This window comes from Macaca mulatta, chromosome 11 (assembly GCF_049350105.2).
Source record: "Macaca mulatta isolate MMU2019108-1 chromosome 11, T2T-MMU8v2.0, whole genome shotgun sequence".
Taxonomy (NCBI): Eukaryota; Metazoa; Chordata; class Mammalia; order Primates; family Cercopithecidae; genus Macaca; species Macaca mulatta.
Window position 1 is genome coordinate 79,741,757 of NC_133416.1, and position 25,945 is coordinate 79,767,701.

The 25,945-nt window shown below is 33.1% G+C and overlaps 1 protein-coding gene across 2 annotated transcripts in view; it reads left to right on the forward strand.

The window, feature by feature from the left end:
• TRHDE (thyrotropin releasing hormone degrading enzyme) overlaps positions 1-25,945 on the forward strand; it is a 425,213-nt gene that overhangs the window by 308,558 nt on the left and 90,710 nt on the right. For both annotated transcript variants that reach the window (XM_015152258.3, XM_077954735.1), the window contains exons 10-12: positions 4,746-4,834; positions 11,425-11,558; positions 11,657-11,712. In XM_015152258.3, coding sequence (XP_015007744.3) covers positions 4,746-4,834; positions 11,425-11,558; positions 11,657-11,712 — 279 coding nt within the window. The remainder of the gene's footprint in view (positions 1-4,745; positions 4,835-11,424; positions 11,559-11,656; positions 11,713-25,945) is intronic.

A 25,945-nucleotide genomic window follows, 5' to 3' on the forward strand; every position in this document is an offset into this window, starting at 1 on the left:
GTATCAACATATGTTCTTTCTCATTTTTAGTGTTTAAAATCAATCAACAGCATACATAAAATCTTTATTTGTTGTTTCTTTAACTTTCTGCTGAAACTCTTAATTACTGATAACTCAGCATGTAGCATTTTTCTTTCTTTTCTACTTTATGTTTTCTATTTTGTGTCTCATTAAAGTCTGGGCCAAGGAAAGATATTAAAACTTAAATCAGTCCATTTCATTTCATTTAAGAAGCCCTAGTAAGACTTTGGTTCCAGTGAGGCTGGGGGTGGGGGTGGGGGATGGGCGGTACAGGAAGAGGGAGAGAAGTTAAAATTGATAAACACAATGAGATGTTTGGATTAGGTTACTCATGCTGTCTCCCATTATCTTGGAAAATTAGGAGTCTGACTTTATCATCCACCCATGTCCAGTAGATCTGGAACAGACATTAAGTTTGCTTTGTCATCTCTAAGAAGAATGGAAATTGTTCCCCTGTAGGCTAGCTCCAAGACCAGCCAGTCACTCAATCTAAGTGACTGAGAAATTCATGAATGTTTCTGGTGACTACATTTGGAATCCGATTTAGAAAAGCAGTGTCTTGTATCTCTCCATATACAGTCTATATTTACCTTCAACGCGCTACCCTTTGCAATCCAACTGTGTAGACTCATGGAATGTGCTTGTACCCTGCCACACTGTCACCACTGTTAGGGACTGACTCTGTCATTGCTTCTTCCCCCAGCCTGGATTTCCCACATCTGCCAGGTGCTGTTTCTAACCTTCTGATGTCTGGCCTGAGGCGAAACAAGCACAAGCGTAGGCATCAACTCTGGCCTTGCCGGGAAGTACATAAAAACTACTTGACTGTGGCAAAGTTAGAGAGATTTGGGCCAGGCCTTTGAGAATGATCAATGTGACACAAGCATCACTGATGCAGAAAAACATAAAGGACATGCAGATGACAGAACAAATTTTGAACAAAAATATTCTGTCAACCTATAACATACATCAGATGTACCGGCCAGGAATCTAATTCTTTAAAGGAAGAATTTCTCCCAGGCTGTATAATCATATGTAACATCTAGACAGCTTTGTCGGTTTGTCTTCTGGAATTATAAAATCATATGTATGATTTTGAACTCTGAGAACTTAGCATATAAAATATTAAGAGTAAGATAATGCAGGACCACCCTGTCTAAAAAATGATTTTCTATTTATTTTGCAATTATAGACCTTGTAGCTGAAAATGGATTATTGCAATTTTACATTATTGATCATTTAATTCACTGTAACATCCTGGTCAAAGCTTCAATTTGATTCTCTCTGGCCTATGTATGTAGCCTTCCTAGATCTTTATTTCACAATGCAAAGAGTTGATGGAGTAAAACCAACTGCCTATCTATTCCAGAAATCCTGTGAAATCTGTACCCAGGAAATTTTCTGACCCAGGAAAATCAATTATTTGTCTTTTCATTTTTCTAAGAAACACTAGAACATCATTGCAATATGCCTAGAACATTTTAAGTGAATCCAGTAATTATATTTTTATATATAATAGTTGTATTACAACATAGAAAGGAAAGATCTTTACATAACTAAATAGTCACATAAAGTTAGCTGATGTGTAACAGAGTGTCAAATATATTCTAGAATTTGGGTACTTGGGAAGTTGTGAATTTGCGTAGCCCTTTCCATTATAAAGTTAATGCATTGCAATGTAAAGTAATGTCTCCCTATACACTGAGGAGCTTCTCAGTGTTCTTTGCTGCGGAGAATTTTACTAACCTCCACAGTCATACTTTCCTTCTCTTAATGCCCTGATGACAGTGACATCTGACCAGTTTTTCACAAAGTCTGGACAAATGCTTCATTAATTTTGATGCTATTTTATAAAAAAAGTCTCATTCAGGTTTATATGCACCTATTCTTTGCTACCTTAATATAATCATTAGAGTAAAAGTTGCTTTATTATAACAATGAAAATGACTGATAAGAGAGGTAGTCGCAGGAACTGTTAAAGAAAAAAATATCTTGGGAGGTCTTTTTTTATGCTTAAAATAACATGATGACAAGTCAAGTTAAAACTGAGACAGCTAGAACACAATCTAATTTCCTAAGTTATTTTTTCTAATATCGTTTTAAACATAATCCATTGCAATCTTGGATTTCTTTACAACACAGAGGGCTTTTCACTAAACTAAGTTTAGGATCTTCTAGTCTTTTAAGTTAAAATCACAAAGCAACATAATTACGAGGCTTTCCTTGATTTTAAAACGAAATTTATGAAGAGTCCACATATATGATGTTTGGAAAGTTGTGAAATATATTCACAGTATAGTAGTTCAAAAGTAAATACAAATTTCAAATATGCTTTTAACTTGGAACTTTTAATTTGTCTTTGTTACTATATGTAGATTTTGGTTATGTGTGTGCATACACACAAACACACATAGAATAGGGAACAAAAAGATTCTTAGGAAGTATATAAATATATATTTTTTAATTTTTAAAAACTGCCTCAAAGTTTGTATCCCCAAACCTTATAGTTATAACTATAAGGTTTATAGTTTAACTTAGTTAACCTTGTAGTTAACTTGTATCTGAACAGCTATGTGATACAATGTCTGACATTTAGGAAATTTGCTGTATATATGTGGTATTGACATGCAGGTATTTATATGAATCATTTTCCTGTATTTTAGAGATTTTTTTCTAAAACCCAAATATAGAAACAAACCAACTTTTATCATAATCTCTAGTTACTTAGAATAAATAATTTAAATATATGGAAATTCTGTTTATTTATATTAGGGGCAAACAATGATTCACAAACATTTTATGATTATGCTACAAAAAGGACACAATTATCCTTGAGAATTTTTAAATATCCTCAATTTTATATATCCTTTGCCTTAGCCAGTACTTATTTGGCTTCACAATTTAGCTGACCCAACTCAATATGGATAGGTACTAAAGTCAAGTTTATGAAGTTATTCTGTCTTACCTATAGATGGGTTTGATGCCTTTTATTTCATTTTATTCCAAGTCCATTCAATCAGATTCAATAGTAATTTATGATTTAGAGTAGACATGCCTCCTATTTTCAGGCTTTTTCAAGACCTAAGTACACAAAAATGAGCTTATCATTTAATTTGAGAATCAGACCCAGAGTTGGGCATCATTGTCTCTTAACTAAGTGTTCCAATTAACCAAAAGAGATCCATTATTTTTAAGAGAACAGCTGTTAATGAAATGGATCAGTTCTTTGTCTCCTCCTGACAGTAAATCTGTCATTAAATATCTGGGGCATATTTTTAAACCTATATTGAAAGTTTGGAAGTATTTGTTAAAGAGTTTACATGAGTTGTTGTTCATGAACTACTGTCTAAAGAGTCAATATAGATTTTGCTATTATAAATTGTTGTGTTACTAGACCAATTGTAAGCAGTCATTATTAGTATAGCATAGTATCTCCACATAGTTAGGCCCTCCAAAATGTTTTTTTTTTCATTAAGTATAGGACACAGTTTTAAAATCAAGAACTGTAAACATATTATTTTGATTTTCCATACTGGAGATAGGAGTTGGTATAAAATTATGAATTTCTTTCAACCTTCCATTTGAACTCTTTACTATTACTGAATTCTGTTTATTGTGAATGCAAAACATGGAATAATAAAATAGTCAAATTTCACACGACAGATGCATGGAAGATGTCCTTCTCTCTCACTCCCCAAAAGACATATTCATTATAATGTTTATTACCCCCAGGCATGTTTCCCAAACATTTTTTAATTCTTTATTTATTCTCACAGTTATTAAGGTCACACAATATCTCTTACATTTCTAAAATAGAAAAAATATATTTTTCCAAACTGGAATTGTTGGCTGCTCTATTGATAATGGTGAAATGATAGATTGAAATAATCTGGCTATATTTCAAGGCAGGAAACAAATACAGTCATGTAGTCATTGGACTTGGAGTAAGACCATCCAACATATCTCTGGCTATTCATTTGAGATTAAACTGATATTACTTCATGTATAAGTATAGGCCTCAATTTTTATCCTATAAAAAGGTAAATGCTGCAAAATGCTTCTCTTTAATAGATGAGTTTCATGATTGGTCCCTGCATGTTGGTGGCTGCTTTGACACATCAAGTTAGAAATTTCATTTCACAAAACAGAGCATTAAGTGCGTCCCACAATATTCTTTCTATTGATCTGGATTGTATGGGAATCTGACTAGTTTTTATTTTTTTCTTTTCTGCTGAATCACTTTAGATATGTCATATTAACTTTTCTGTAAACTACGTTAATAGTGTCCCAGAGAGTCATTAGATAATAAATAAGGAGAATATTAAAATGTAAATGCATGGAGCCACTGAGATGTGTCTTAATCTAACATAAAAACAAGTAGAAAGGAGTTATGTTTAGACCTTAATCAATATGGCTCAGGTATATAGATATTAGTTCCTTTTTATTTCAAATTCAAAATGCAAAACCTTTATCCCCCAAGATAAATGCTTTTGTTGGCAGTTCTCTTTGCACTGCAATTAAAATTCGTAGAGGCCAAGTCTCCTTAATGGCATTGAAAGAGTGAATTCATCTTTTTGACTTATGCCTTACTTTTATGACTGGAATGTTTTTTAGTTCACCTAATGAGAGTAGTAAAAATCACACAGAAGGCGCATGGGAAATGTTTTTTGTTTTTGTTTTGATATAGCTATTTTTATTCTTAAAGCTTCTCTTTTATTTTGCAGTTACCTGTGGCAGATTCCATTAACTATTGTGGTAGGAAATAGAAGCCATGTGTCTTCAGAAGCAATTATTTGGGTGTCGAACAAATCAGGTAAACTATATATTCTCCCCTGAGGAACTATCTGGTTTCAGATAATTGTTTAGCAACTTAACCTCTGGTTTCAGCTGTTATAAAATGTGAATAAAGACAAATTAGAAAGAGAATATAAAGGAATGATTATCAACCCTATAAAATTAGATATAGGATAGTTACTAAATAGTCTAATTTCAGTTTGTTTTTGTAATTACTAAATTTATTTGTTTCTTTAAGGGTAAAGACGAAACTTAAAAATAAATGTTTGTAATACTAATCTTAGGTGTTTAAAATTGTATTACTTTATAACTCCACATGTAATTAAAATATAATTATAACCTCAAAGAGAAGAGTATGCCAAATACTGAAAACACAGGTCTCATTTTTAATTCCACTTTCCTATCTTCTCTTTACCAGACTGTCTCTTTAAAGGATGAGAGAGGCAATATTCTCCATGGAATTATATAATTACAGGGCCAGAAGGTGGGGGGCTTGGACAGGTTAGCAAGCCATCTCTTAGGTGGGGTCAAACCTCAAGGAGCAGAGAGAGATGAAATTCTATTCTCTTTCTAAATATCTTCAAATAAGATAGTGACCTATTTCAATTTACTGTCAGAAAGCTATTTCTTGAATCCAATCTATAGCCTTCATTCTAGAGTGTGAAACAGGTCCCTTTTATTTATGTTTTCCATTGAGTTAGAGAAAAAGTCAATTATCATCTTTTGTGTAACATTTCATTTAGGTTTAGATAGTCAAGTGTGCCCAGATATTGTTTTTCCTACTCCTTTCTCAGATGCTGTTAATTGATGTTATTTTGCTCTTTCATAAGCCTTATTTTAAAAAGCCACAATTTTTTTATTTGAAATAGGGCGAAGTATAAATAAATAAACAAATACAATTTCTTATCCTCAGGCTTGCTATTATAAGGGAGGTTTAAGTGCTCAGAATACATATATGTATACGTGCAAGAAAAAGTTGTTACAGTAAAATGGAATCTGGTTATCAGCAGTATGAACACTTACAGTTCCATGCAGATATTTACATACATTTTCATGTTATTATATTTGTAACACATAAAGACATACAATGAAAACATATGCTTTCATTTATATACACTATATATGAAACATTGATATGTAATGTAGCAATGTATTGAGATACTTTAAAATTTGTTGGTGTTTTTCCTTTTAAATTGTTCATTATAATCTATTCTTTCACTTACTGGAATTAGTGTTTATATCGTGATTCTGAATTCACACTTCCTGTATTACTTGACTTTATATTTGTCTTTTCCTGTCGTGTAGTTGTTTGTCTACATAAGTTGTTGTGAAATGATGAGGGAGAGCAGTGAGTTGTTATAATGACCAAATTAGAAAGAAGTCATCTCTTTATAGGATTCCTATGAGATGTGATAGAACTATCTTCAGAAGTAAGGTAAAATATTTATCTTTGGAAGGTAGAATGGAAATGGGAAAATGAGTGTAAAGATACTGATCAAACATGGGGATTCTCCCAAAACTTCACTGTTAGATCGTGCAAGGATTCAGGATGAGTAATTCTGGTGGATACCTTTCCGGGTCCATTTCTTCTCACTTCCTAGTTATTTCCATGCTGTTATTCATGATATCTTTTTATCTTTCACAGAGTATCCCAGGCTGGGCGTAGTGGCTCACGGCTGTAATCCCAGCACTTTGGGAGGCCAAGGCGGGTGGATCACTTGAGATCAGGAGTTTGGGACCAGCCTGGCCAACATAATGAAACCCTGTCTCTACTAAAAATACAAAAATTAGCTGGGCATGGTGGTGGGTGCCTGTAGTTCCAGCTACTCGGGAGACTGAGGCAGGAGAATCACTTCAACCCAGGAGGCGGAGGTGGCAGTGAGCCGAGATTGCACCACTGCACTCCAGCCTGAGCAACAGAGAGAGATTCTGTCTCAAAAAAAAAAAAAAAAAAAAAGTAGGAAAAGTAGGATAGTATACCAGCTATACCAGCTTTTCTTGACCAATGGCCACGGTTTATGTTTGAGGGATTGTTTTCCTTTACTGTCTTTCATTATTATTCAAGAATAAAACAATGTATTGGTTCAAACCATATGTTTGCCTAAAATATCACCTATCTTGATATGTATGGTCCTTATACACAGCTGCAGAGTTTGCGCAGTACATAACTCTAGGAAGCACTATTTGCACAGGCTATGATATGAATGGCACAGGCCCACACCCCAAAGTTGTGTAAGGTGCAACTTGGACATTTTAATGAAAAATGACACATTCATAACACTATCTTCTGTTTGATATAACATTGTCACATTTAGAATATTAAAACTTGCAGATTGCCCATACTAAGTTAATGTTTCCTGAAATGTTTTCTGAAAACTTTGTAAATACAAAAATCTGCAAAGTTTACAAGAGGCATCTAAAAGACTGAGCACTTTCCTGTTTGCCTTTTCAGTCCCAGTTTATTGTATTCAATTTTTTTATGAAGTCCTTCATTCTGATGACTAATAAAAAACTAACAACAAAGAAAAATTAGGAAAAAAAGAGAAAAGATTGTTAATTTTTGTTTCCTTGTGTATGTTGTCCCATCTCCTCTTTTTCAAAATACTGTCAACTAAATCACAGTGAAAACTGTTTCCCACAAAAACATGAAGAAAAAATTCTGCTCAATTCTTATAAACATATGTAAAACAGTTCCATATTTAATTATGTTATAACATAATTAAATTATGTTATAATTTAATTATAACAATCGGGTCAATGTTTTTGTAGTTTTTCATTGTCATTAGTGATATAGATTTGATCTACATGATATTAATGCAATCAGTGGTGGATAATATAAAGTACGAATTAGATTTGGATCATCATATATTCTTGTCAGTTCATTTTTGGAAAATACTTTGGATAAACATTTAATTAATGCTAAGGTAAAGCATAGATCATTTTATCCTAAAAATAATTTTTAAAACAATTTTTCAGTTTTAGAAAACAGGTTGAAGTGTTTGTCTTTTTCATTCTTATTATGAAAATACCAAAAATTCAGACATTTGTATATGTAGTAGCTTGCATGTTGACTGGCTATTCAATTAATGGTTCGTGGAGAGGAATAAATGTAATGCCAAATGTTAGAAAAGAAAATATTAAAATAGAAGAGAAATTAATCCTGAAAATTAAAGCAATCATGAAAAGTAGCATAATGCAGTAGTGCTTTCTTGAAGCACTGGTTTATTTGAAACTCACAACCTTTCAAATGTGTATTATTTTATCCCCATTTTACAAATGAGGAAATTAAGACTTGAGAAGTAATTTGTCCAAAAAATCAGTTGATTACATAAAGAGGTGGCTTTAGAAAGTTAGCTTCCTTTGCTTTCTGCCCTTCACCTGACTCTGCAAACACACACACACACACACACGATTTATTACTATGGTAGATTGCTTTGTGGATCTGTCAGTTATTTAATATGATGTCTTTGATTATATGCACATGATTCTTTATAGGTTTTACAAAATATCCTCATTTGATTTTCACAAGAGTCAAGTGATAAAACCAATATGTATTATTTTCCCTGAGTTTGTCTCACATTGTTACTCTGGTTGACCTTTTTAAAAAGTTTTTAAAATTCGAATTCTTTGCAACTGGCAAATATTGGATAGAGATACCTAATCTCTTTTCCCTTTTTATTCCAATAGAAAGTAAAAAATATAAAATCTTATAAAATACCAACTACTCTGTACCTCAATAGCCTAAGCCTTGTGCCATTTTGGATACATTCTAAATATAATTTTTAATTATTATTGCCAGCATCAAGATATAACTTCCATACATTTTATTATGGTACTCATCAAATACCATACCTCATTAGGCCATTGGAAAAGATCTCTTTAAAATTCATTGCTTGCCATAAGTTAATTTGAAGAACATTTTAGGGATATAATTAACTAGAACAGAAAAGGTATTTAAAAATCTATTACAAAAAATTTCAGGGAATCATTTCTGCAACGATCTCATTTGTAACAAAGACATAAAAATATTCGTGAACAGTAATAACCTTCAGGTTTTAGTAGTAAATTTAATAATGACATACTTAAAAACAATAGAAGCCTGTCTTTCTTATTCTGGTCAGACAGTGTAGAAAGTACAGGAATTATTTTCTTATTTTAATATACATATTAACTTAAATTTGACTATATCCTATCTATAAGTTGTTGAAATTAAGTTTAAAAATTAGATTCGAGCGAATCAAGTGGGGCTAAGTTATTCTAGTTATCTAAAATGTGAACAGGAAATAACTTTAAAAATATAGTTACTGTTACAGTAATGCATGACCATTTCAAACTTGTAAAAATCCAAAGTATGTGTTTATATGTTAAACTTGATGCTTTAACATTGTAACTTTTTGAAAAAAAAAAAAAACACTTCTTAGATAAAATTTATCAACTTTTCTCAGCTCAAGTGAATTCAAGTATACTTTAAATATTTCTTGTTATAAAAATCTTAGTATACTTGAAGACACTTAGAGATTAATTATTTCTGCCTTCAAGGTTACTAATATTTTTACAATAAAAAAGAAACAATATTCTCAATATTTAAGTTTCAATTTTCATTGTCTGAATTCAGACATTATTAATTAAGATCTCTCTTTATGAGGTGATTTTAATTTTAAAGAATGGTATTTTCTTATTTATTTATGTAGTCATTTTTACATCTTTCAAATAGATATGAAATTCTAAATTTTTGTAGCAACTGTTTGAATAAATACACTAAATTTTGAAAACTATACAATCATAGTTTTGGAGACTAGAGAAATTATTTGCATTTTAGAAAAAATATGTGATGATTTATTTTTCTGAGTTCCATGGATTAAGTATAGTATATAAAATAATATACATAAATGTCTTCTTCCATTGAATCATAGATTTGGAAGGAAACTTAAGGGCCATTATTTGTCCCTCAGGTTACAAGTAAGGAAATTGAGGACCAAAGAGAATCAATGGCATAAATTTAAACACTTACGTATAGGAAAGCTGAGACAAGAATTTAGCTTTTCTATCGTACTCTGATTCTTTTTCCAGTGCCATTTTCTCCCTTTCAAATCAACATTAGACTGTGAAAAATGTATATCATATTACAGTAAAGTGTTATACCATCTTGTATCAATAGAATATAACATAGTAAAAATTGGGACGCTGAAGTCAGGAGACATAAGATGAACCACTTCTTTTCTTGGATAATTCGATTAACCTGTCTGAGCCTTGTTTCTTTATCTGTTCTAATAGACACAATTTATAAAGGCGGTGGGAAGTTGTGATACTGGAAATGATAAACATTAAATTTTTATATTCAGTATACTTTGGGGTTTAAGTACATTCTATTTTACTGCAGATTTTAGAAAATTGATCATCTATAACATGCATTGGGTTTATTAGTTCACTTTATTCCAAACCTGAGAAATTAGTGGTCATTAATGTCCACCCAATAAGTTTTGTGGTATAAATTCTTCTTGTGTGGTCTCTACTTGAGAGTGAGTACTCTGTAAATGTATTCCTTCAAGGACATGAGAGGGAAAATTTATTTCCTATTTTGAAGTCTGAATGTGTAAAAACTTTGACATTGGAGTAAGAACTAGAGATGTATCCCTACTCAGACCAGAGGCTTATGGTTTTTATGATGCCTTTTATAGTTCTGAGTCATTGTAGAAATTAGAGTAGACCCATGTGGTTTTGATTTTTTTCCACCTGGATGTCAGACTATGTATGTCTGTGTGTATGTGTATACATTTAAAGTCAACTCCACTGTATAAATTTTATGAAATATGAGACTTGAAAATCAACGACATAATTATTAGAATAGTCAACTGTGTTTCCGTGGAGTCAATAAAGGCTATATGTTAAGTGAACTGTGTCCCTTTTTTGTACCATTTTTGAAGGAGTTAAATATATAAGAAGTTATAATATTGTTTCTACTTTTTACTGGCTTCTATTAATGAATTAGTTGGTGAGAATAATCAAGCTGCCATTTTCCAAAGTGATCCCAATAAGCAGAATTTATTATCTTTGTTTCTAATTCTATGTGGAAATATTAAAATCTTGAACAAGCGTTATTTTATTAGCATTATTGACGATGTTTAAGTCTGTTATTTATTAGTTCTCTCAAGAAAGCACAAGAAAAAAGGCAAACACCAGTGACTTTCAAGTAAATGAGCTCTATTTTTTTAATATTTTCTTACTGAATAAAAATAGTAGAATATGCATCTAAAACCTCTTCTTTCATTCTAGTCTCATATCCCCATACAATCTAATTAGAAGTTGCCTGAATACAGTGGTAGATTTCTAGGTTACACTTACTTTGAGAAAGAAAATTATGTATATGTAATAGAGTTTTGTCAAGAACAAAAATGCTAATTATAAGAAAACAATTAATTGAGATGATAGTGAGTAACCAATTAAAGGTGTTTCTAGCATCTAGAATTAGATTAATTAAAGAGTAGGCTTCAATTAGGTATTTAAAATGGCATTCACTTAATTATTGGTATTGTTATATCTGGCACTAAGAAAACATACTTCATTTTAACTCTTAAAATTTAAAATATATCCCAAAAATGCTGTTTTCAGAGCACCACAGAATAACCTATTTGGACAAAGGAAGCTGGCTGCTGGGGAACATCAATCAAACTGGCTATTTTAGAGTCAACTATGACCTAAGGAACTGGAGATTATTAATTGATCAATTAATCCGGAATCATGAGGTACACTCCAGATTTGCTTATCAAATACCTTTTTTGGTATGTGAATATCTGCCATTTTAATCCTAATTTATCATATTATTTTTTCTAATTGGCCTTAGGTTCTTTCTGTGAGTAACCGAGCGGGCTTGATCGACGATGCCTTCAGCCTAGCCAGGTATGTTTTCCTGTGGATCTCCCCAATAAAAATTCGTGCCTGCAAGACTTCCTCTATTAAACTGCATAGTATGTATATGTCTTTTATTTAGGACATTTAAAAAAATCTATTTCTATCTTATGTTCTTTGACTTTGGATATGAGTTCTAATTAGTCTCCCAAACTTTCTATCAATAATAGCTATAGGGTATTTCTAAGTCAGGATAAGCTTGATGAATTTCTCCACAAGTTCAATTTAACACTGAAGATTAATAGTCTCTTCCCGATTTCATTAATGAACTCTATAAAATGACCATTGGGCCATATTTAAGTTTTGATAGAAATTACCTTCAAGTATTGCCAATTTTTCCCTGATATATACTAGTATATCTTTTAAAAATGTTTTTTGAATGTTATTCATTCTAAGAAGCTTATGCTGCAGAACAGAAATCAATATTCCACTGAGTAAGACTGTTCTTAACAAAATATATATCAATCTTGTAGAAGACTTTAGTTGTACTATAGTAATATTTGTGTTATTTCCATAATTATGTTTACAATATTAAAATTAGTTATTCCTTTGAATAGTCATTAAATGAAATGTTGCTCATAAACTGAAGTTATTTGCTCAATTTTGAGACTAAAATGTAAAACAAACTCAGTTCCTTTAATATTTTATACTGTTTCACATCCAAGTACAGTTTTAATTTTAATAATAGAATTATACAAGCTGTCAATTAAGACATGGGTGACTCTCCTTACTTACCTAGTTATCATGATTTACCACATTTTCTTCTAAGATAATCAGGGGAAACTGGTTAGTTATGCTTGTGCTGATATTAACACATGACTTATCTTAGTAATAGGCTTTGTTTCATGGGACCTGAAACTGCTTTTACAGTTTATGTATTCAATCAAAATTCAATTCTCTTCCATACGTTAAAAAGCATATTACACACTACAGGATCCTGATCCATCAAAATAATGAGCTTACACATAGAAGACTTGATAATTACTTTGATAGAAGCAAAGCCAAAGTTTGGGATCAAATTACAGAGATTGATTTTTGTAAAAACAAGCAATATAGAGGGGAGAACACAAGTATATAGAGGGTAAGGAAAAAATTTCAGGTGCTTTTCTATTTAAAAAAATACTCTGACTTTTGCCTGCCTTATTGCTACTAAAGAAACCAAAAACATTGCTAATATTTTTCTTATTTGGTGAGTGATGCTGTATCAGTGCCTCATTCTGACCAAACATGTACAATTTCAGGCACATATTTGCCTAATAATTGAATGGCAAACCTAAGAACAATTTATCAGCAAGGAAACTGCTAATGAAATTGTACCAATTGAATGTATTTGTGTAATAAGAACTAGGGTTCAGTTCTAGTAAAGATAAACGAAGGCTTTTCCATGCCATAGCACTATCTTATTGGGCAAAAATTTAGAAATAATAGAGCTACATAAAGGCCTGCTGAGATAATCATATGTGGAGATAATGTTTAATATGTAGTTTTTGCTCTGCAGTAAAATCTGAAGTCTTTGTAGAAAGTTTTATGTATGAAACAAAGATTACTTTGGCACAGAAGTTTAGAGAGTCCAGAAAGCCAGAAGGATAATGTATTTAATGTGATAATGTACTGAAAGAGAAGCAGAAAAAGAGAGAGTGAAGTGTTGAGTACCACAAAGAAAGGGTAAGGAACTCAAAGAAAGCTGTTTTCATTAGCTAATAATTATTAAGCACTTTTAAGGAGCCAAATGCTTTTCTATTTTACATATAGTAATTTGTTTAATTTTCACAACTTTATAAGATATATAGGTAGATATTATTGTTATTATTATTCCCACTTTATTTTATTTTCTTTTTCTTTTTTTTTTGAGATGGAGTCTCGCTCTGTCGCCCAGGCTGGAGTGCAGTGGCCGGATCTCAGCTCACTGCAAGCTCCGCCTCACGGGTTTACGCCATTCTCCTGCCTCAGCCTCCCAAGTAGCTGGGGCTACAGGCGCCCGCCACCTAGCCCGGCTAGTTTTTCGTATTTTTTAGTAGAGACGGGGTTTCACCGGGTTAGTCAGGATGGTCTCGATCTCCTGACCTTGTGATCCGCCCGTCTCGGCCTCCCAAATTTTAAATGCGAGGAAATGGAAGCTCAGAGAGGTCACACAACTGATAATTGGCAGAGCCACAGCCTGGATCCAGGTGGTCTGTCTGCAGAGCCTCTGCCATTAACCAGAGCACTAAGCTGCATCTTAGAAGTAATAATATTTATTGTAATAAAAGAGCCAGACAATATAGAAGGACTGAGGGGTTTCAAGGCAGTTGTTCATGTGAATCGTTACGGGTTTGAAATGATGGTGAGAAAGCAAGTAAGTAGTGATAACCTAATGACAGAGACCAGATGGAAATTAAAAGGAAGGGATCTGTTGACTCATCTGCATTAAATGATAGAAGTTATTTTTAGATGAAATATTTTATTTAATTTTAGTGGATAAATTTCTTTTTCAAAAATTAGATTTCTTCTTCACTAAGACAGAACATTGCTTTCAATTCCAATTTTGGATGCTTTCAATTGCAATTTTGGGAGCCTTAAAAGTTTGAAGTAAATAATTTCATGATCATTTATATAAATTCACCAGAAAAACATGCAAATCTCATTGAATATATACTTATAATTTGTTTTATTGCTTAAGAGATAATTTTCCTATTACAGTAAGAATAAATAAATACAAATTTAGATTCATTTAGGCAAATTCTCTGCTCTTACTTGGAGTTAAGGATTATTCATATATCACTGTAGTATTGTAAATATTCTGTAGTTTTGCTATTCAATCTGTATCAATCTTTTCTCAATCTCCTGAACACATCGTGCACTCTGGCTTCTTTAAAGATAACAAATAGGCCGGGTGCGGTGGCTCAAGCCTGTAATCCCAGCACTTTGGGAGGCCGAGACGGGCGGATCACGAGGTCGGGAGATCGAGACCATCCTGGCTAACACGGTGAAACCCCGTCTCTACTAAAAAAATACAAAAAACTAGCCGGGCGAGGTGGCGGGCGCCTATAATCCCAGCTACTCGGGAGGCTGAGGCAGGAGAATGGCGTGAACCCGGGAGGCGGAGCTTGCAGTGAGCTGAGATCCGGCCACTGCACTCTAGCCTGGGCGACAGAGCGAGACTCCGTCTCAAAAAAAAAAAAAAGATAACAAATAAAAGAATAGCAAATATTTATGAAATGCTTATGCTTTTACGAATGATCTCCATCAGTCTTCTCAATGAACCAATGGAGTGGGTGTGGTTACTTGTTGACATTTTATAGCTGAGGCATTGAGATTAAGAGAGGTTAAGTTGCTTAGGTAAGGCTGCACAGCTTTTGGGGCAGGGATGGAGGCAGTAGTTCAACCCCAAACAGTGGCACAGCAGAGTCCATGACCTCAAGTAAGAGTAACTTTGCCCATTACATGAAATTTCTTGCTATCCTCATTCCACTTGACTGTTGAGAGTATTATCATACACTGAAAAAAATGTATGATTTTACTCACCTTCCCTCATTGAGGACTTATCTGTCCTTCTCAGCAAAAGTAAGGTGATATTCTATAGATCTGTGTCACAGCAATTGTCACCTTATTGCTCAACCAGTTACTTTTCTGGGTTCCTGATAGTTCTTCGATGATGTGGAGGAGAAGCCTTTGTGTCATCCGTATATGACTACTGTCTTCTCTAATGTTTGCTACAGGATTGTGCCTGTGTATATTTGTTACCTGAATTGATAAATTATTAATTATTTATACTATTAACTTTATGCCACTATTTGTTGTGAGATTAAACAAACTTGCTTTAGTCATTCTTTATTTGGTTGTTTTTTTAAATATATAAATTTGCCTGAATGCATTCTAATTGTAAAGGACTGAAACAAAACAAGAGAGACAATGTGAAATCTTCTTTTACTCCCTTCATTCCCTGCCATTTGATCCTGCTCACAGGTAAAATATTTGGCATGTATTTATCTAGCCATTTTTCTTTACATTTTCTTACTGTTTCGTTTTTTTTTTTTTTTTTTTTTTTTTTTTTTTTTTTTTAAATGAACAGAAAGTCTATTCTCTGACTCATTTACAAAAATAAGTCTGGAGATCTTTTCATTGTTTCTAATTTTTCACTATTAGAATCAAGACTGCAATGAGTGTCCATGAGGAGTCTTTTGTTGTATATGTGTCTTTTTAAAATATTTACTTTTGTAAGTTGAATTTGGGGTATGACTTTTTAAATAAATATTAGAAATTGTATTCTGAAGGCTTTTCCAATTTAACCCTCCATCAACCATGTGTGAGCAGGTCCAATTTCCTCAAATCCTGCATTATAATGAATGGTATATATTTTTTAAACTTTTGACAGTCTAGTGGCAAAAGTTATTTTATAAAAGTTATTCATTACTGGTTAAAAGAAGTTGTGCATCCTTTCATATACATTTGCTGTTTGTATGTTTTCTTCTGTGAACTATCACCCAATTAAAAACAAAGTATTAAAAACCTAATAGAAAATGAGCAAAGGTATTTCCTACTATACTTTCCTATATATTTTGGATGTTTTTAGATATTAATCCTTTTTTGTAGCATACACTTTACAGTAGTTTTCACTCAACACGATGCCAATTATTTTTCAAACTTTGTGGTGTTTATCATGATTCAGAGGTTTAAATATATGCGTCAAGCCATTCCTTTTATAGCTTTCTGGTTCTGTCCAACATAGAAGGGCTTCCCTATCTGAAGATTTTGAAAATATTCTATTTTTTCTTAAGAGATTGTTTTTGTTTTACATCTGTCTCTTCAACCCTTCTTTCTCTGATCAATTTTTATATTTTGAATGGAGGTCTAATTTTCTTGAACTTTAATAAGTGCCAATTATTTTAATCCTACTTATTTAAAGTTTTTCATTTTTATGGATTTGAAATGATATCTTTATCCTGATGCAAATTCCCATGTTTTAGAGATTTTTTTATTTTGCCTAACCTCTCTGTTTGTTCTTTTTTGCACCACTGTCATATTGTTTTAATAGGTTTAGATTTATTGTACGTTGCCATTGACCAAATTTTATCTTGTTCTTGTTCAGAATCTTACACATTTCTTTTCAATATAAATTATTATATTATTTTTAAAGTCATTTTGACAACCTCTACTAAAAAATATCACACTACAGTTATGACTAGATAGGCATTGGATTTATAAATCATTTTGTACAGTATTAACATCTTTTCTAATTTGAGCTTTCCAATGACAATGTTACTTGTCTTCATTTATTCAGGTCCCAAAGTTAAGCCCTATGGTTTTATGTACATGGGTTCTGCTAATATTGTGTTATTTTTGAAAAGGTATATGCTGCTTTACAATATGGCACTGTTTTCACACTTACATATTATAAATTTCAATGCTTGCAGTTAGGGAATAAATTAATTGCCTTTTCAAGTTTCATTGTATTATGGCTTGCACTTTAAAATTAGTGACTAAAATGCCTAGATATTTTTGTTATTGGATGTTCATATTTGTTTTTTGTTTTCTTGAGTAGGAGTTTCACTCTTGTTACCCAGGCCAGAGTGCAATGGCATAATCTTATCTCACTGCAACCTCTGCTTCCTGGGTTCAACTGATTCTCCTGCCTCAGACTCCTGAGTAGCTAGAATTACAGGCACCCGCCACCATACCCAGCTAGTTTTATATTTTTAGTAAAGATGGGGTTTCGCCACGTTGGTCAGGCTGGTCTCGAACTGCTGACCTCAGGTGATCCACCCACCTTGGCCTCCCAAAGGGCTGGGATTACAGGCATGAGCCACAGTGCCTGGCCTGTTTTTTTTGTTTGTTTGTTTTGATAAGCATGGTTGTATTGGGGGATATGAAAGTGAACAAGATGCATTTCTTATATTCAGTGAACTCACAATCTAGCAGGGAAGATGCATGGTACGTAACTAACTATATTCAGTGTATACATGCTATGAATAAAATGTTATGAAAGCCTTAAGGAGTAAAGAATTAGTGTGGCCTAGGAATATTTTGGAAAACATCAAAATATCCTGTAGGAAATAACATCAGGAGAGTGAAAGTTTACTATGGAAATACATTACAGGTTTAAAAGTAAGAGAATCAGAGCAGAAAAAAGTATAAATTAGAGGATAAACTTATGACAGAACTATTACAGCAGCAATGCCTCATGGCACAATTTGGATAAAGCAGAGATTTGAGATTTCTCAGGAGGTGAATTGGCAACTAGATAAGGTGAAAATTCTTACCTAATTTTTGAAATTGTTTATCAGTTATTATATGATAGAAACTAAATATTTAGAAGATTTAAAATAGAAAATATAATCAATGGGTTGGATATTTAAAGCTTTTGACATGCTCTTAGTACAATTTTTAAAGTTATAAATATGTATATCACTGGGTTGTGAATTCACATGGCATTTTATTTGAAAATATCCAAAATACATGAAAATCATTTGGAAAATTGTGTATACCCAAAAGCATTACAGGGTTAAATCATGATCATCATTATCATCATCATCATAAATACCATCATAGTCCTCCTTGCTCTGGGCAGTTACTATGTTAATTTTTAAAATTTAGCCACCAGTTTCCTGGAATATTCAATTTTGCAAAACATATGCAAATCTATTGTGTTTTTAATATTATAACATACTTTTTTAGTGTGCATAACATTTTAAAAATTATGTTATAGACTACTCTGTTAAAAAATCCAGTCGTTTACAAATTTTCCCATGATGAGGGCAAATTATTACACTTTAGTTCACAAACTGTTTAGAAATAAGATGTTATTTTTTGTAAATTATGAGTGTTTTATTAAAAAGCATAAGGGCCTGTGTCTAGAAGTTATGTTTGTCCCTCTTAGAAGTGCTGTTGGCACTGGAGAGCAGTCATCAGTAGTGCATAATACATCTCTGATGAATATATAAGTTAAAAAATAATAAATACACTTTTATTTACTTGTCTAACAGCTTATACATTTGAGATATATTAGAAGCCTGGGAATTCAGCCTCATAGCCACCGAAAATATAATGGCTAAAGAAGAAGAAAATGATGAGAACATTTCAAAAACTTACAGATTTTTGTTTTCATTTCTGAGCCTTGTTTCAGAAATGGAAACAGCATTGTTAAAATAACCTTAACAACATTTGCAAACTCTGGAATTTATCTGCTCCTGTTGGGACTTTTTTCAGCACGGTTTTTGTTAGAAGTTCTTTTGTGTCTTCTGGATGGCTCTCTTGTACCTTGTTTAAGGTTTCTCTTGCAAAACATGTTGATCATTTTTTCACTTATTGCAGAAAATAGTAGTATAATGTGCCTGAAAAGCAAGTGCACCCTGACCCTGGCTAGATGAGTAGCAATTTTTCCTGCTTTGATAGCTGGTTGTTTAAATGTGTAATGTGCTGAAGTTACAAAAATGAAATTGAGAAGGAATGACTTATAAACCTTTTGTGAGAAATACTTTGGCAGACTGGACTTTTTGTTTTGATTTCCTCATTCTATAATGGAGATAACAGGACTACATTACTTCAGCTGAACACTGCCATGAGAAAACCCAATTAAGGATCCTAGCTCCCTCTAATATACTGCCTAATGATTTATAAATGTTGATTTTATAAAGGATGCTTAGTTTCAAAATTATTTCTTTAATCCCTATCTTTTTCTCTTTTTATAGTACTATACAAATCTCAGTATAATCATTTTTATTTTAGTTGTGTTTTACAATGAAATTATGTGCCTTAATAATAATGATAGAACATTGATTTGAATGTGTTGTTTTTTGCTCTCATTAGACATGGAGAGAAGGATGATTCTTCAGCTATTTGTATTAGATTCATTTGGGAGTGGTGTCTATGTATGGTTATAGCTCTTAGTTATCTTTTGTTAAGCCACCAGAATATGTGTGCAAAAGGATAAATATTAAATATTTATGAAGTCCTGAAAATGATAAAATTGTTTATTGCAAACTACGATTTATTGTTGACTATATGCTTACACTCTTCTGCCATTGACCAAAAGTTATTAAAATCAGCTTGTTGTTATCCTCTCAGCCTTTCTAACTGGTATAGGTTGTTCCACGATATGAGCAGGGACTCACAGTGAATCCTTCCAGGAGTTTCATGGCCATTCCCAAAAGATCACGTTTCTCACATCTCTGAGGCTGGGGATTCTAATTATCTATTTGTTATCATCAGTGAAGGCTCAGTCTTGAGACATGCAAAAAAAGTCACCTTGAAGCATTCCTGTTTTATACCTTTCTGCATGCAATTATTTAAAAATTCATATCCCAAAGACCTCTAAATTAGTCTTAGTTTATGCAACACTTTGCCACAGATAAATGTCAAAAATAGTCTGAAAACAGTTTCAGGACATTTAACTGTAACAAGCTGGGAATCTTTAGACTTATTTCTATTATAACTCAGTAAAAGCCTAGAGTATATTTCTGGATTTTCAAACTACACTGTTCCTGCAGGAATATGCTGGTTTGCTCAAGGTTAGAGATTGAGTTAATACATTCCTTTGAGCTGTCTTTAGAAATCTGTTGAGGGTGGAGTCACAGATGTTGTCCTTGGGATGAGGATTTATGAGGAGCTACAATACCAGGTACTTATGAGAAGTACAAATCTCCTGAGGCATTAAGGGGCAGGCTTGTGGCTCTTAAGGATGGCAAACTTTCTTAGAGACTTTTAAATTGTTCTGCATTAAATCAAAAGCAAATTTGTAACCTTCCAGTACAAATTTGTGTTTCATCTCTATAGGAGAAAATGTTTTAATATTAATGCCTACTGTCTGAGAGTGCTGAGTAGAAAGTGAAAGCAAAGTATTTTGACATTTTTCTGTAGGTACGGTCCATTTTATTTTTTTTCAATTGACACAATATCGTATGTATTAATCACATACAGCACGATGTTTTGAAGTATATATATGTTGTGAAATGGTTCAGTATTGCTAATTACTGAGTGCGTTATCTCACATCATTATTTTTGTGATGAGAACACAACATTCACTCTCTTAGCATTTTTCAAGAATACAATATGTTGTCATTAACTATAGTCATCATGCTATGCAATAGATCTCTTGAAATTATTCCATCAATATAGCTATAATTTTAAATCCTTTGGCCAATATCTTCCGAACTCCTTCTCCTCCAACAACCCTAGCCTCTGGCAACCACCATTCTAGTCTCTATTTCTATGAGATCGTCTTTTTTCGATTCCACATATAAGTGAGATTATGTGGTATTTTTCCTTCTGTGCCTGGCTTATTTCACTTAACATAATGTCCTCCAGGTTCATCCATGTTGTCACAAATGAGAGGGATTTCCTTTTTTATGGCTAAGTAGTGTTCCATTGTGTATATATACCACATTTTCTTTGTCGATTCAACCTTTGATAGAAACTTGTTAATTCCATATTTGACTATTGTGAATAATGCTGCAATAAACATGAAAGTGCAGATCTCTCTTTGACAGCAACAGTACTTTAAAAATACCATATTGTCCCTATATTCTCCTAATAAGCATATAGCCAAAGTAGAGCCTTCGTGTTGGGAAAACCTTATCTATTTGTCACTATTTTTATCATTTTCTGCGAGAAGCTCTGCCTCTGCCTGGTGCCTGCCATTTAACTGACTACTATTATCTGCACATGCCTGAACATGACCAGTTTCTACCATGGTTGTTGGCAACCATTTGCTTGAAATTGCTTAGCTAGGATGGGACTATAGCCTCTACAAGTCATTTTTTGTCTGTTTCTTCATATCATTTTTAATTGTATTAAAATTTATATGTTGATCCTTTCTGTATTCTAGAAATTCATTTTGTCTTTTCTCTTTCTTCTTTGTCTTATATTTTAAATACTAATTCAAGTCTGTATAATTTGATTTCCTTTCCCAACTGGTAAGAGCATCGGCTATCAAGTTACATAGAATTGGAATTGTTGCTCTATGAAATAACTAACAATAAATAAATGTTATTTAAATAAATGCTAATTTTGTTCTGTCCCTTTCCTACCTTCACAGCACATACTCATGGTCACTCCAGAGTAAATAGACATCATTGTTATTTCCTATATGCTACCTTACAATCCACCGTATTCATTGATCTTCTAAACTGACCCCTTTCCTAGGCTGCCCCAAACCATCTGTATACACACATCCTAATGCCAACTCTAAGAGGAAGTAGAATATAAGTAAAGCATAGCTGGTTTTGCTTCTGCTAAAGAGGACAGAAACTACTTGCTTTTTGATTAGATGTAAGAAGTCTGACAGGGACTCAGGCAAAACGGGACATTCTATTCTACCAGAAAAGAAAATGAGAGTTTTGAGGTAGACCAAGACTATTGAAAAATGAAACTGAATCCTTCTGACATTTGACCTGTCAATATAAAAGCCTCATTTTTATAAAGATCTCTATCTACTCTGTTTCTCAAAAAACTCAAAATAAAAATCTCCTTATTTTTATTATGATTAATTAAACTCTAAAGAAATTTTTTAAATGAGGACTATATGAATACAGGTACTAATACAGGCTTTATGTTTGGGTAATTATTATTGGGTAATTATTATTTGGGTAATACTTATTGCTTTAAGTTGTCTCATTATGATCTTTTCCTACCTCAGAACAAAGAGTCAGAGGAGCCTTCTGATAATCATCTTTCTTACCAAACATGCTGATTAGCCAATGATAAAGTAAAGAGCTGCTCGTATTTTTTAATCCCAGAACTCATGAAATCTAATTTTGGCTTCAACTGTAGGCAAGGTAGCAGTGCTATCATGATAAGAGAACTAGAATAAGATAATAGAAAATAAGCATTTTACATTATTTTCCACTAGTCATGAAATATAAAAGATTCATTTTTAAGTATGAAAAGGTGATAATTTGGGGAAGAAAGAAAAGAAAGAAAATCTAGTTCCAACATTTTGTGCAATGAAGGTGAATGGTTAATTCGGAGTAACATACACTTTGCTTATGTGGCAAACCGTAAAGCCTTAGGAGGTGATTTGAAATACATGATGTTCTCTCTTAATTGCATGCAATTTGAGCTATTCTTTGTGGAATGCTTCAAATGTCCTTATGTGGATGGAGTACCAATGAAGAGGCCTTCACTATTTTGGATGTAGGAAAACATCGGATTAAGAAAACCTGACTTGTTGCAACTATGTCAGTGCTTACTTAATGGTGAAGATGTTAGTACAGGCCAACAGAGAAGCTAAGAAGTAGTGCTGGGCCCTGTGAACTCAGACCACATTTGAATCACAGATTAGATTCTTCCTTCCTAAACTAGGAATGGCCTGGAGTGCAGTTGATTCACGCCCCTAAAGGGAGGTAGCAGAGGCTTCCTGTTGCTCAGCTGCTTCATCTAATTAGGGTGAGGATTAAACAGAAATTCAATATAAACTCTCCAGGACACCAGGTGGTCATGCTAACCAAAAGGAAAATAAAAAAAGAGAGTTTGCAATAAGGAAGAAAATATTGTTAGTCTAGAAGTCTGTGTTTGACAAATTTGAGTAAGGCTAATAGGTCCTGAAGAGAATAATGATTGAGTATCGGAGAGTTTTATGTGGATGCTGACTTAAACATACTCTAAATTAGTGGGCAGTTATTGGGAATGCTGTCAAAAATGCCAAAATAGAAAGAACTATAGAAGAAAATTAGTTGGTGTTGCATTCCCAGTGTACAAATATAAAAAAGTTAATTGTGTAAGCTGAGGGCAGATCATGAATTTTATCCATGACATGTTGAGGGAAATATTACTTATCCTTTTTCAACTGATAGTGAAGCTGCAATTATTACAGAAAAATAGTTACTCTGCAGAGCAACTAAGTCTCTGGCCTCCTAGTTTACTGTAGTTTTTAAATTTTCGTCTTTGTAGAGTTTGCCAGGTTTCCTATTTCCCTTTATTTTAAAATGTTTTTAAATTCTGTTGAATTTTAACATTGGTAGATTATCAGTTTTTTTAAGTATGAAGAGTTGAGAAATTCTTATGAAAATTTTTGTCTCAATAGACACAGTATGTAGGTTATTTCAATAAATTAGGTATACAGTGTGTACATTAATGAATTTGTAGATAGATGATAGATTGCTAGGTATGTAGATAGATTAGATAGATAGATAGATGATAGGCAGATGAATTATCTGAAAGTAGGTAGATATAAAAGTAGACGGATAACAAAGATAAAGCCATAACACTTCATGCTATGGTGAAATTACTATATTTAGCCTCAGAAAGACATCTTTGCTATGGTGTCATGAAAAAAATTATACAGAATTTTAAAATTAAAGGATCACAGCTCATATGTAGTTAAAATAAATTCAAGTGATTTTCTTGGTGGAATAAAGATATTACTGAGAGAAAGTATTTTCTACAAATGAATTATATACTAAATAGCTATCACATGTAACATAAGGTTGCAAGTGTTTGATGCAGAAATTTTTAAATATTCACCTGCTTCAAAGATATGGTAAACTAAATGTAAGGTATAAATATGTTCTTAGTTTGTTGGTCTGTTTTTAAAAATTTTAAATTTTAAAAACACATAAAAGCTTATAGGAAAATCTTTCAATATTTAGTCAGGTTTGTATGTGCTATCATCGTTCAATACCTATTTCTCATTGCAAACAAGTCAGTTTCTGAAGTGTATATCCACAATATTAAATTAACTATATTTTCCTCTTATCCTGTACAGGTAAGCAATAAGCAAGCATCTGTCACAGACAGGCAAAATAAAGATTCTAAGAAGCATGAGAAGCACTTCACAATGCTTATAGTGTATTGATTTTTCTCATTTTAATTTTTGATGCTTGTTAGTAAGAATAAGTAACAAATGGCAAATTCTGTAATACAAAGTTAGTCAGTATTATCTTTCTGTTATTTAATAGCTTTGTACATTTGGAAAAGAGTTATTTTAAATATGGTGGTCAGGGAAGCCCTCATTTTCCAGTTGATACGTGAGAAGTAGTTTGAAAGAAGTAAATAAGGGAACCATCTGAGTAGAGCATTCCAGAGGAACAGCAAGTGCAAAGGTCTTGAGGGAGTATGTGCTTGGCATGTTTAAGGAAAAGAGATAGGTAGATGTGGCTCTAATGGAGTGAGTAAGGAGCATTGCAAGCTAAATGTGTTTAGGCAGGAACAGGACATTGATCGTGTAATAAACTATTGTGAGAATTTGTGGTTTTATTCGGAGTGAAAGGTAAAGCATCTGAGAGGGTTTTAAGCAGAAGAGTGATATGACCAGGCCTGTGTTTTTAAAGGATCACTCATTCTGTCTGCTCTGTTAAGAATATACTACAAAGGAATGAGTTTGAAGCAGGGAGCCTAGTTAGAAAGGTCATTAGGACAAACTCTATAAAGACTGTTGAAGATGATACTATGGCTATTTACCTGGTGTATTAGTCCATTCTTATGCTGCTATGAAGAAATGCTTGAGACTGGGTAACTTATAAAGGAAAGAGGTTTAATTGGCTCACAGTTCTGCATGGCTGGGATGACCTCAGGAAACTTACAATTATGGTGAAAAGGGAAACATGTCCTTCTTCACAGGGCGGTAGGAGAAGGAAGTGGCAAGCAAAGAGGGAAAAACCCCTTTTGCAACCATCAGATCTCCTGAGAACTCACTATCATAAGAATAACATGAGGGTAACCACCCTCATTATTCAATTACCTCCCACTAGGTTTCTCCCACACATGGGGATCATGTGAACTACAAGATGAGATTTGGGTGGGGACATAGCAAAACAATATCACCTGGCAAGGATCAAGAGATGCCCAGAGCAACATGGTAGCCTCTGGAATGACAGAGGTTCACATATCATAGTTTGAGATGCATGCAGATGTTTTCCTTTAAACATCAGTCATTATGTTGGGTGAATAATATATTTTCTTATGATTGATCTGATTCGTATTTCTCTGATGACCAATGATGCTGATAATCTTCATATGCTCATTTGTGTTTCTTTTTTTCTTTCTGTTGCACTTTTTTTTTTTTTATTACACTTTAAGTTCTGGGATACATGTGCAAAACGTGCAGGCTTGTTACATAGGTATACATGTGCCATGGTGGTTTCCTGCACCCATCAACCCGTCATATAGGTTTAAAGCCCCACATGCATTAGGTATTTGTCCTAATGCTCTCCGTCCCCTAGCCCCCCACTCCCCTACAGGCCCAGGGGTGTCATGTTCCCCTCCCTGTGTCCATGTGTTCTCATTGTTCAACTCCCACTCATGAGTGAGA